Source organism: Danio rerio, chromosome 3 (genome assembly GCF_049306965.1).
Source record: "Danio rerio strain Tuebingen ecotype United States chromosome 3, GRCz12tu, whole genome shotgun sequence".
NCBI lineage: Eukaryota > Metazoa > Chordata > Actinopteri > Cypriniformes > Danionidae > Danio > Danio rerio.
This window is the reverse complement of record NC_133178.1, coordinates 4,597,167-4,609,922: the sequence shown is the minus strand read 5'-3', so window position 1 is coordinate 4,609,922 and position 12,756 is coordinate 4,597,167. Positions and strand designations below refer to the sequence as shown.

At 43.2% G+C, this 12,756-nt stretch overlaps 1 protein-coding gene across 4 annotated transcripts in view; it reads right to left on the bottom strand.

Annotated features, from left to right (window-relative positions):
* LOC141381111 (zinc-binding protein A33-like) overlaps positions 1 to 10,115 on the bottom strand; it is a 397,850-nt gene extending 387,735 nt beyond the window's left edge. For 2 of the 4 annotated variants that reach the window (XR_012400732.1, XM_073943940.1), the window contains exons 1-4: positions 8,719 to 10,115; positions 2,870 to 2,965; positions 2,249 to 2,502; positions 2,048 to 2,166 (exon numbers count right to left, since the gene is read on the bottom strand). Coding sequence is in view for 2 of the 4 variants with exons in the window: in XM_073943940.1 (XP_073800041.1) it covers positions 2,048 to 2,166; positions 2,249 to 2,502; positions 2,870 to 2,965; positions 8,719 to 9,111 (862 nt within the window). In the remaining 2 variants the exon portion in view is untranslated. The remainder of the gene's footprint in view (positions 1 to 2,047; positions 2,167 to 2,248; positions 2,503 to 2,869; positions 2,966 to 8,718) is intronic. The other 2 variants (XR_012400733.1, XM_073943941.1) reach the window with 1 other exon arrangement.
* Positions 10,116 to 12,756: the final 2,641 nt, after the last annotated feature.

Genomic DNA, 12,756 nt, shown 5'->3' with positions numbered 1-12,756 from the left:
CGGCGACGCTCACGCCTCGCTCTGACGCGCTGCTGCTGCGTGCGGTATGAAAGCTCCAATCTGTTAACATGGACGCCGAAAACACACGCGCTGCTCACGCTCTGCTCACGCGCCGCTGACGCTTGCGGTGTGAAACAGGCGTTAGGCATAAAAACATATTTTTAGCTTAAAAAAAAAATAAGGTGACAAAAATGTTATTTTAAACCTGATAGTATTAACCATTCAACCATTCAACAGTTATGAAAAAAAAAAACAGATTCTTGTTCTTGGCTGGTCGATCAGTGCATCTCCATATAATACTCATGTGTGAAGAGATTAAAATAACTATGGCTGAGCAAGGTCAACGTCTCTTTACCACCAAGTCCTGTGTAGCTATAGTGACAATCTTATCTTAAAGGGTCACGAAACACCAAAACACATTTTTTGAGCTGTTGACAGTCGTATATGTGTCCCACACTGCTAAAAACACTATTAGGACACCTATATTTCACTAAAAAGTGTAAATTGGTTGTTTTTGCGTTATTTCAAGCAAATTCGTACTTCCTGTTTGAAACGAATTTTTGAAGCTGCGTCACGGTCATGACATAATAGCGTGTATTCCAGCGTGCAGACTGGACGTCTGTGCCAGAGTGTGTCTTATTACGTCTTACAGTGTGTTGCATTAATGCATGAGTAAGGCTTGGGTCAAACCAATCAGCGCGCTCTATTGTGCAACTTCATTAATATTCATTACTATCACCGTGTTTTCGGGACAGAGACGCCACGTTGTGTTGGCAAAACAAGCGTGAAGTGTTGCTTTTATAGTTTGCTGCAGTTAAGTTTCGTTTTCATTTTCTCTCTGTGAGAGCTCAGACTCACGTGTGGATTACAGTGTACGCAACGCGCGACGACAATTACGTGTCTAAGGAGGATTATTGTTTACCTGAGAGCTGTTCTCATCTGCAAACGCTGGGATCTGGAATCGTTTGTAGTATTCTCTTCATAAAGACGCGGCTCTAGTTGCTGGTGATTGTCCTGTCTCTACAGATTTGGTAAGTGAGCGACCAGTGCTCTTTGTTTATTCAGTTTGTTCGTATCTAACAAACTATTGCACAGAGTGTAAACACGTTAGCACCACAACCAAACTTTAACCTCGTGTAGGGTTTTTACCGCATTTAGTGACCGGAATAACACACGCGGCTTTCTGACGCTACCTGCCGTGTGAATCTAAGTTTCTGGGAAATGCAGAGGGTTTTTTTCTCTCATTCGCCGTGCGGTATCAAACATTGCATGAAAAATACACGCTTAGAGCAGATCCTCGAATCAAATATCTCGTGTGTCGCGAGGGGCATGAATGAATTCCCTGAATGAAAGAGCCAAACTGCAGTTAAAGTCCACCATTTAATAATTTGGCTAATAATTCAACTACAGATGTCCATGTAGGTTAAACACCATCACATTCTCCTGTATGTATGTGTGTGTGTGTGTGTATTTTGACTCTGAAACTTGCGCGTGCCCAAATCGACACTCCCACACCCTCCCACTTTAGTTCCTCCGACACTCCCCCCTAAACAGAGCTGGACACGCCCACTTTTCTGACTTTTTCCAAAGAAGAGGTGTGAAAACACCCTGCTGAAACGAGGGGGTTTCATGGCCCTTTAAGTAAAGCGTGCTGATAGGCTAAGCTGTGTGTGCACTCTACCTTAAATGGCTACAGGAGGAGTTTCTATCTTTAAGACAACAGTTAGAGCCATGTTAAAAAAACAATCAAAAGGGCTTTAAAGTTCTATCCTGCAAGAAATTTCTCGATACTCCACATTAATTAAAATTAGATTGTTATATTGTGGAGAATTGCATATACTATAATTATATCTGTATTTTACTGTCTAAAGAAACTGAAAACAACAACGACAACGTCAAAAATGAACAGTATCAAAATCTGCTGTAGCGCTATAACTTTAAACATCATGCTCGTCTCTTGTTTATGACTTATTTTGGTGTTGTAGCTCATAGCTGAAATATCTGGCTTCCCTCATGTGTTTTCCACTGATGTAGTGTAGACTCTTACAGTACTGGATGATGTCCTGCATCTTCCTCCAGACTCTGTACTGCAGGTTCCCCAAGTACTGAGACACGTGAATCAAAGCTCCAGAGGGCATCTGTAGATTGGGCTGTGAGATCTGAACTCTGGAAGAACATTCAGGAATCAGAGCTGCAGTGGCTTTGGCTTCAGAAGCAGAGAGAGCAGAGACAGCAGCAGATCACTCACCTTTCCATTGAGCCTGGAAACTCCTTCAGAAAGCAGACGTCATTGGCTTTCAGCATCTCGTCCATGTCTCTGATCGTGTGTGAAAGAGCTGAGATGTGTGTGTTTATCTCCTCCAGCTTCTCCTTCATCATCTGCTTCTTCTGTTTCTCTTCTTTCCTCAGTGCAGCGATTGTAGCTGCTTCTCCATCTCGCAGAAACTGATGAAGCTTCTCAAACTCATGTTTAATCTGATGCTCGGTGTCATCGGCTTGAGTCTAAAAGAAAATTAAAAAAGAGATCATTGTGTTTATCATATATATATATATATATATATATATATATATATATATATATAGAGAGAGAGAGAGAGAGAGAGCAAGGTTTCACAAACTAAATTAAAGCAAATAAAACAGATTATTTGGATTACTACTGATTGTGGGGTTTAGCAGCTGTCACAGTTGAGTTTCATAGAGTATTTTACAATAGATTTGAATGCAGCTCAATCAATCAGAATCACAAATACAATTTAAATACAGACATAACAGATCCAGAAGCAGATCATTACTCATAATTTAATAATACAACAAATTGTTATTCATTATGTTAAATATGATTAAAAAATAATTGTGTATCAGTCTCCACCTTGATGAACTGAACGGTTTTCTCAAACTCTCCTTTAACGTCTTCATTGTGCTTAAGATTCTCCCGTAAGGAGTTCAGTGCTGTATTGAGCTCTTCCTAGAATTGAAGAAATAAAAACAGATTACAGAAAAAATGTAAGATTTCCGACTTCTGTATTTCATCGTATCATCACAGAGATTGGCAGAATGTTGACCAGACTCATTATGTGTACTACAGGGTATATGCAGAGCTAGTGTTTCTTCCTATACTTGATAAACTTCCGGTGAACGGTTTATGTGACTTCTTTCAATTTTATACGGTTCCTTTTACAGCATCGATGCTGTAATGTAATTAAAATATAATCAGTTAAATAGGCTTCAGCATTCATTTAGTTGCTCAAGCGTTAAAATGAGGTAAAAAGCCATTTACACGCTCGCGCAGAAGCTCCATTGAATATACTGGGGTAAAATAAATGTTCATATTTTAAAGACATGGCGTGAAAACATTGTAAAATAATGCAGTGCAGTGGAGATTGTTGATTTTTAAAGAAAACAGACCTTAAACGTGCCGATTTTGTAACGGCATACAGTTCACTGGAAGCCTGTGACCCAGGTTACCATAGCTACTTTCAAGGAGCATGTATATGATGCCGATTTGGATTAGTCAATTAACTTTATGCCGCGGTCACACAAGAGTTTGTGCGTGCGAAATTCTGTAGTACGACGCATCAAGAAAGGGGCGGGATTAAACAAGATGATTAGACATTAAAAAAGCAAGCGATTGGTCCACGTGTTAAATTTCTGTCCAGAGAGTTCTTGTTTTGGTCCTCGATTGGTCTCACGCAATCATGTGATGCGATTTCGAAGGTCAGTGTTCACCAAGCTTGAACTTTCCAATGCAGCAAACTGCAAAACTTGCCGCATGAACTTGCTGTTCCAGCCTGGCGCATTCGCATGCGTATGAATGGAAGTCTATGGGGAGAAAAGTGCAGTGCGACCGCAGCTTTAGTTGCATGTTTTAGTCGCATGACTGTAGGGGAAACCCACGCGAGCATGGGGAGAACAGCAAACTCTGCACAGAAACTTTGAATGGCTTGTTATGGGCAAGAACCAGTGACGTTCTTGTGGTGAGGCAACAGTGCTAACCACTGGGCCACAATGCCACCCATCTAGGAAAGGAGGAGTGTGTGTGTGTGTGTGGGGGGGGCTCTTCAAAACGAAGATGGCTGTGATATGGAACTTAGGGTATTTATAGTGGCCAAGGAATCATCTGACTGGTGAATTGATAATGCAGGACCAGCTGTGTGCCAATGCAACTGGGTACCTTTCCACAGGTCCGCAGCCGCATGTCCGCAACGCAAAGCCCCCCAGCCCATGTTGGAAGCGTCTGTTGAAACGACAACAAGACTGGACGCCTGTCCTAGAGACACCCAGGCCTGTAGGAACGAGGGGTCGCTCCAAGGGCTGAGGGCGCGGCGACACAGCGCAGTAACAGAGACTCGGTGTGCGTGCGACTCGATCGTGAAGCCAGTGCTGAAGTGGTCTCATATAGAGTAATCCGAGCGGCAAGAAGCAGTTGCGGATGCCATATGCCTCAGGAGCCTCTGAAATAGTTTCAGTGGGACCACTATTTTACTGTCAAGCTCTCTCAGACAGTACAGCATCAGCTGAGCGCGCTCTCCGGAGAGGCGCGCTGCCATGGTGACCGAGTCCAGCTCTAGCCCGAGAGAAGAGAACCTCTGCACGGGGGCGAGTTTGCTCTTTTCTCGGTTGACCTGAAACCCCAACAGGTGAAAGTGACGGAGCACATTGTCTCTGTGCATAATCAATTGCTCCGAGAGAGGGCAAAAATCAGCCAGTTGACAAGAAAAATGAGTATGCAGATGCCCGCGAGCCGAAGGGGGGGCTAAGGCACCCTCCGCGGGCTTGGTGAGGACCCGCGAAGACAGAGAGAGCCCGAAGGGGAGGGCTTTGTATTGCCAAGCTCGACCTTCAAACGCAAACCGCAGAAACTGACGGTGGCGAGGAAGAGTGGAGACATGGAAATACGCGTCCATCAGGTCTAATGCTGCAGACCAACCCAGAGGACGAACGCACCGGAGGATGCGCTTCTGCGTGAGCATTCTGAACGGCAGCTTGTGCAGGCAGCGGTTCAAAACGCGCAGATCTAGGATTGGCCGTGACCCACCGCTCTTTTTGGGCACGATGAAGTGTGGGCTGTAAAACCCGCTCTCCATCTCAGCTGGAGGGAGCGGCTCGATTGCATCCTTCTCCAGGAGGACAGCAATCTCCTCTCGCAAGACAGGGGCAGACAGGGGGCTGACCCAGGTGAATACACACCCGTGACTTGGGGGGCCGTTTCGCGAACTGAATCGCATAGCTGAGTCTGATTGTGCGTATGAGCCACCGCGAAGAGCTGGCACGTGCTAACCAGGCAGGCAGAGCTCTCGCTAATGGACTCATCGCTACAATCGCTGATGTACCAGCAGTGGGGCAGCGTGGAGTGGGTGTGCTGATCCGGGAAGCGCGCGGGTCCCACGGAAAAGCTGGAGGTGAGATATTTGCTCTCACTCCGCACCCGAGCTCCAGAGGGGAGGCTCGAGGGGTGGGAGAAAGGAGACCGTCCTCCCAGCGCTCGTGAGCCACTGGCGAAACGCACCAAATCTGCAAGCTAGAAAGCATAGCGTCCCAGACTGGCAGATTTCGGGCTGTCACATCCGGGGAAGTGGAAAAGTGCTCTTTCATGATGTTTTCATGGCCAGATGGCCTGTCCCAGGGACGCTTCGCGGTCTGTTGCCGGACTTAGCGGCGTTCTGGGCAGGGGGGGCTGCCCACTTCCGAGGTGCCCGACGCGCTTGCTTCACCAGAGGCGTATGCGGGGGCGGAGCAGCTCTCGTAGGTGGACGCCTTCGGCGAGGAGCAGGTATGACTGGGACGGCGGGCGGAGCGGGCTATGGACCGCCGATAAGACATCACCCATCAACTGCTCCCTCACCGCCTTGAATTCCTGGTTGAATTTACAGACGGTGTCGCTGAACATGGCTTGGGATATGGGGAAAGTCAAGAAAGCGGACTTTGTCGACTTCGCGCATATCAGCCAGGGGTGGCGTTCCTGGATCACTAATGTGGACATCGTCCTCCCCAACGCACACTCAGTAGTCCGAAGAGCTAAGTCGGCGGCGGTGCGAAGCTCCTAAGCCTGGGTTGGACCCACACTCGTGCAGCTCGGCCAGCGCCTGCGCTTAGTAGCGCTGGTAGGTGGCTATCGCATGCAAGGCGGAAGCAGCCTGACCCGCAGCTATGTAAGCTCTAACTCCGAAGGAGGCAGATAACTTACAGGCTTTGGATGGGAGACGAGGCGGACCCCGCCAAGAAGAGGCGCCGCGCGGATTGACCGCCATCCCGCACTCAACCTGAGGAATCACCACATACCCCCTGGCTGTTCCACCATCAAGAGTGGTGAGGGTGGAGGGACATGCAGCACGAGCAGAAAAAAGGGCTTTTCAAGACCGCGTGAGCCTACTGTGCACCTCCGGGAAGAAGGGAGCGCCCCTCTAGTCGGTCCGGCCGCGGAGCTGGGGGATAAACCATCTCCAACCCACGGCCGAAGCAGCCCGGGAAAGCACGGCTAACATGTCCGTTTCAGGATCCGTAGTGACAGCGCTCACCTGCCCGAAGGGGGCGAGCGGGTCTGGATCATCATCGGACAATGAAAGCCCACCCTCCGATGCCGCGGTGGACGTCTGGTCTCCGGTGTCAGAGCGTAAGGGCTACCATCTGTTAGACGGATCGCTTCCCCCGCCCGAAGCTTGGATGGAGCGCTTAGTGGAGCGGAAGGTCCGCGGGCCCGTGGGCGACGGATTATCTCTCGCTGAAACCCTCAGATCTGCCCGAGTGCCCGCTGCAGAGCAGGGGACAACTGGGGTGGTTCGCTCTTTTGCAAAGGCTAGCCGCGATCTTTACTGCGCAACAGTCATGGCATCGCAATGACGACATGAACTGTTCGCGAGCAGCGCATTAACATGCTGGACCCCCCAGTCATGTAACGCAGTGCCCGCGCCCATCATCCGAGGACAGGAAACCACCGCATCCAGAAACGCAGTCGGAGCGCCGTCCTGAAAAGGATGTGCTGCACGACTGTGTTGCTCTTTCTGTGAAGATTGCAACTTTATACGCACCGCTCTGGAGGACCGGACCCAAAGAACGCCAGGCAAGGGAGAAACCCAGCTCGACCGTCTGCCGCTGCGTGTACACACTCTGGACCGGGAGAATGCTCTCGTTCGCTCAGAATCGCTGGTCACAGCAGGAGGAACCCTCATCGACTCGATCAGAAAGTGCCTGAAGCAAAAAGAATGGCGTCTGCTCGCTCAAGGTGTGTTTATATGCTGGGATAATTGGCAATGAAGCACACCTGTGCAAGCTTACGCTGCCAATTCATTGCATTCATTGGCCCGTTCAATACTCTTTCAGACAAGCGGCTTCTGAACCGAATCTTCCCATACATGGATTTTCACAAAGATCAAATCCACTTAATAGCACTGAAGTTCCCCAACCGAAGGGGAACAGCTGCTTTAGAACTTCAAATGTTCAACAACCTTACAGTTTTATATGTCTTAAGAATAAAAATGAAAGAAAAAAAAAATTACTTATGTGAGGATCAAACACGGATCGACGACGTCGTAACGCAATGTGCTAACCACTGGACCAAAATGGCACTGTTACACTTGTGTGGCCGGAATGATGGTTACATCATCATTACCCTGCAGGCTGAATTTTGCTCATGGGGCTGCGAGACAATAAATAAGAAGAGCGGAGCTGTGGCAGATCAATGAATAAAAAGAGTGAGGCTATGGTCAAATAAATAAATAAATGAAAAAAAAAGTGCGACTGCTGAGAGTGCAAGCAGCTAGAAACACCAGCCCTCGCGGCCAAAAAAACGGACCGGCCCACCAGGAACTCTCCCGGTCCTCCCAATTGGCCAATCTGGGCCTGAATAACACATGCAGTTGAAATCAGAATTATTTTCCCTCCTGAATTATTAGCCCTTTACCAATTTCTGTTTAATGGAGAGCAGCTTTTTTTTAACACATTTCTAATCATAATAGTTTTAATAATTCATCTCTAATAACTGATTTATTTTATCTTCGCCTTTAACTTGCAAGAAAAAGATATTTAAATTCAAAATATTATTGTTTAATAGAATTTTTGTTTAACTTGTAACACAGATTTCTTCATGTAAACAACAAACCCACAATAAACCATCAAGATCCTGGCTTGACAGCCATATTTATTACAGAAATTAAAACACAGGCATGTTAATGACATTTAAATTTCAAAACAATCAATGCCAATAAAGAAAACATTGATTTCCATGTTGGATTCTAAGTGGACTGCAAAAAAATGCCAAAATACAGGAATTGCAGATATGGAAAATGAACAATTATAATAATAAACTATAGAATACAAACTGTTGCACTCATTGTAAAGTTTTATTGCTGAGAGTTGAGAACATTAATTATAGAGTAGAAACAATTTAGCTTAATCCTCCTTTACATTCATACGTCCACCACAACAGGAAGTAAAAAAAACCTGAACTGCGTTAATTGCGTTAATTTTTTTTAACACGTTAATTATTTAAAATTAATCGCACGCATTATTGCGTTAATTTTGACAGCGCTAATATATATATGTATAAAACACAGGAGGGTGAATAATTCAGACTTTAACTGTACATTTAAAACCTTAACTTTGGGTTGCTTTTTCAGTATAAATATATAAACATAATATATAGAAATGGATCAAATGAATGTTTCCCTCAGATCCTCACTCTATTGACTACACATTAGAAAAGAAAAGAGTTATTTTCCTCACCTTCTGTGATGAAACCGCTTCACCGATGGGTCTGAATTTGTGACTGTCATGTTGTTTTGAGTCTCTGCACACTACACACACCGGCTCTTTGTCATCCAGGCAGAAGAGCTTGAGTTTCTCACCATGTAAACTGCAGATCTCCTCTGATCCTGATGAAGGTTTCTCTTTTCTCTCATTCAAGAACAACTCGCACAAGTTTTTTAACACTAGATTACGCAGAGGATCATGACTTGACAGTCTCCTGCAGACGGGACACTCCTGAGTTTTCTTTGTTTTCCAGAACTGCTGAAGACACTCATTACACACACTGTGACTACAGGATAAAACTACTGGATCCTTAAAAATGTCATGACAGACAGGACAAGAAAAATCATCCTCAGATAGGGAAGCCATTTTCACTGAGCTCCAGCAACTTTACTTTTACTTTCTGTCCAATGCTATCAAATATAAACCAGGAAAATCCTGAAGATCTGCTGCCTGTTCAGAAGAAAAGTTTGCTCCTTTCTCCAGTGGTCACTTTTTGTTTTTGCTTTTAAAATTGCTGTGTCAATAAGTTCAGAACAGAGTCAGAGTGTGACAGAGAAGAGAAATCACATGTCTATCTCTTCCTGGTCAGAGCTGTAATAGGGAGGAGTTTCTGTTCTCAAGGTGTTAAAAACAGGTCAAAGAACCAGACTGGGGTTTCTTCAGGTTACATTTTAACACAACATACAGAAAAGCTTGAAAAGTTGCATAAAACACAAAAGAATCTTCGATGATCATATATTTTAATCAACTTTATTTGTGAGTACGTACGTATGCCTCTATATTTGTCACAGAGTTTGTCCAGAGTCATGATCAAATCTTTGTCCTAAAAATATTTTAATTGTATAGCAGAATATAGACAAAAAATAGTGTAGTAAGTAATACAAAAATATACTGACAGTAGGAATTTGTATAATAATAGAAACGATAATAATAACAACTGTATAATATTCATCACTCATTGTATAAGTTTTTCAGTAAAAAAAAAAAAAACATTGTTGTGAAAGGGTTCATATTGGCAATATGCTGCATACATATTATGAAGACAGACAGAGATAAAAAAATAGTGAAACACTGTTGCCAACTATTTTCAACAAAAAGGCGCTAAGATCTGCCCAAAAAGTCGCTTAAAGTCGCTAGATTACATCATGCGTTAATTTGCATATAACTGACATCATCAAATTCCACCGTTTCTGTTTGTTTAACAGCCTATGGTCAATAAAGGGGTATTTATATTTGCACTACGCTTTATGTAAGCAATTAAACTAAATCTATTGCTGTTTGAATACAGTATATCATTACAGATGTGGAGTGAATCTGCTGTAATCTCCCAGATGTAAAAAAAAGTTTTAAAAAGGTCACTAAAATCTGTGATTGTGAACAAAAAAAGAATAAAGGGTCAAATTAAATTGTTAAAATAAAAGAGAAACAGATCAGTTTGACTATACAAGTAAAATACCTTCACGCTGCTGCAGGTGCTAAATCATTTGCCATCCCATAACTCGTTGAGAAGAGTAAGGACAGTACAGTATGGACAAATGACCGCCTATAAAAATCTCCAGTGACACAAAAAAAAAAGTCGCTAGATTCATCGCTAAAACTAGCGACAAAGTCGCTAAATTCGCAATACTGAGAGTGAAAAAAGATGGTTGACAATGCCAACCAAATGTTGGTTTAATTCAGCTAATCAGACCCTCTAGTGGTAATTTTTTTCATGATAAAAATAATTGATTTTGTAACGCTAATTCCTAGAAATTTGTGGTCAATTTTGCATTAACAAAAACAATATATATATATATATATATATACATACATATAGTTGAAATCAAAATTATTTGCCCTCCTAAATTAATAGCCCCATTTATAATATATTTATAAATATAAGATAATAACATATTTTATCTAATATTTGACTAGATATTATTCAAGACTCTTCTATACAGCTTAAAGTGACATTTAAAGGCTTCACTAGGTTTATTAGGGTAACTAGGCAGGTTTGGGTAATTAGGCAAGTTATTGTATAATGATGATTTGTTCTCTAGATTATCGAGAAAAAAAATTAGCTTAAAGGGGCTAATAATTTTGTCCTTAAAATTGCTTTGAAAAAAAAAATTCTTTCATTTTAGCCAAAAAAAAAAGACTTTCTTCAGAAGAAAAAATATTATCAGACATACTGTGAACATTTCCTAAATTATTTGGGAGATATTTAAAAAAGAAAAAAAAAATCAAAGGGGGGTGAATAATTCTGACTTCAACTTTATATCTTATGTACTATATTAGGTAGTAGGAATGTAACGGTATTGTAAATACCGTCATACCGCAATACTAATTTTTTTCGATATTACCGTAGTCGCATGACTCAGTAAAACTATAGGTCTTCTGAGAAAATTTGCTCAGGCGAATGAAGCGAACGGGAGGTAGCGAAAACTACAATTCCCATCAGCCCAGGCTTGGCCATCATCCCTTGCGGTCTGTTGTCGCTACAGATCCAGTAATGCGGAAATGGAGTGTGCTGCTAGAAGCGGGGATGAAAAAGAGCTGGAAAACTCTAAAGCGGGTGTTGTCGCCGCGCGCGTACTGAATAGCGGTGTTGTCGCGCGAGTTCTTATCAGCTGTGTTGTCGCGCGAGTTCTTATCAGCTGTGTTGTCGCGCGTGTACTGTAAAGCGGGAGGGTATGTCGCGTCGCGGGGGCACTTTTGATCATTTTGGAAGGGAACTTTCTATCCAAGACTAAAAAGGGCATGTGCACTGCACAGGTTGAGCCCTATGTGTGCACGTGCCTGCAAGTTGGGGAATAGGACTAATAACAGTCATGGGGACTGCAGAAACACAGCACACTATTCAGATTGATGCAGACATGGGACCTCTATCTCACTCATGGTTTGTCCTCTCAAGTGGGGGAAAGACAATGCACAACGTTACCCACTGCTGTCAACCTGGGCCAAGTCATATCTCTCTTGTCCCAGAAACCTCAGTCCCAAATGAGAGGGTTTTTTTCTGTTGCAGGGGACATTGTAAATACCCAGAGATACCAGCTTTTACCAGATTATATTCATATGATAATTTTCCTTTAAACCCATCTCTATCTAAGTGAGTGAGTGATTAAATGTTGAATGTGATGAGTTTTCAACAATACTAAATTGAAACTTTATTTTTTTTTACATGGTTTAATATTTTTTTGTTATTAAAATTGAAGTTCCTGTTTCAAAGCTTACAGATAGATGGCTAATTTGTATGTCATTGACACTTTTGGCACTTTTTTGGAGTATTTTCATAAGTTTTGTTTTTTCCTGTAAATGATTCAATAAATACCGTACCGTGACATTCATACCGAGGTATTACCGTACCGTGAAATTCTGATACCGTTACATCCCTATTAGGTAGCCTACTAAGTTAGGTGTGCAATCTGACACAATGAAAAGGACACAAATCATAAAAATATAGCTTTTCAATTTAGGTCCCTTGTCAAGACAAGATCTACAATGGAACGGATTAAACCAAAGACAGGCTGTATACATTTTTTGCACAAACTTACTTTCTCTCTCTCTCTCTCAGATTTTGCTTCCCGGAGCATCTGACATGTAGCTCACTTAGAAAATGCATTAGGGCTTTCCCTAGAGTAATACACATAAAACACGGATTGTCGCTAGACTTGTCGCAGGGAAGAAATTTGGTTTTCTCTTGTTAACGGCAGGGAAAGAGTGACACAAAATCCCTTATTGATTTCATCAACACCATAATACCAGCCTTACGTGTAAGGCACAGATAATGTCTTTCATTACAGTCACGTCTAGCAGCCATCATCCTTGAACCAATCTTCATCATTGTAAGCTGCTTTCTGTTCTGTCTGTTCCACTGCATTGTTTTTTCGATGTTTGCTCACACTTTTTTGCAGTACATAGTGCGTCAAATGTACAAAACGCCCAATTCAAGAGTTCACACTGAGCTCATGATTTATACATTTGGTATGCTGTGCCGGGAGAGAGCCCTGAGCTCAAGGGACCCGCAGCCCC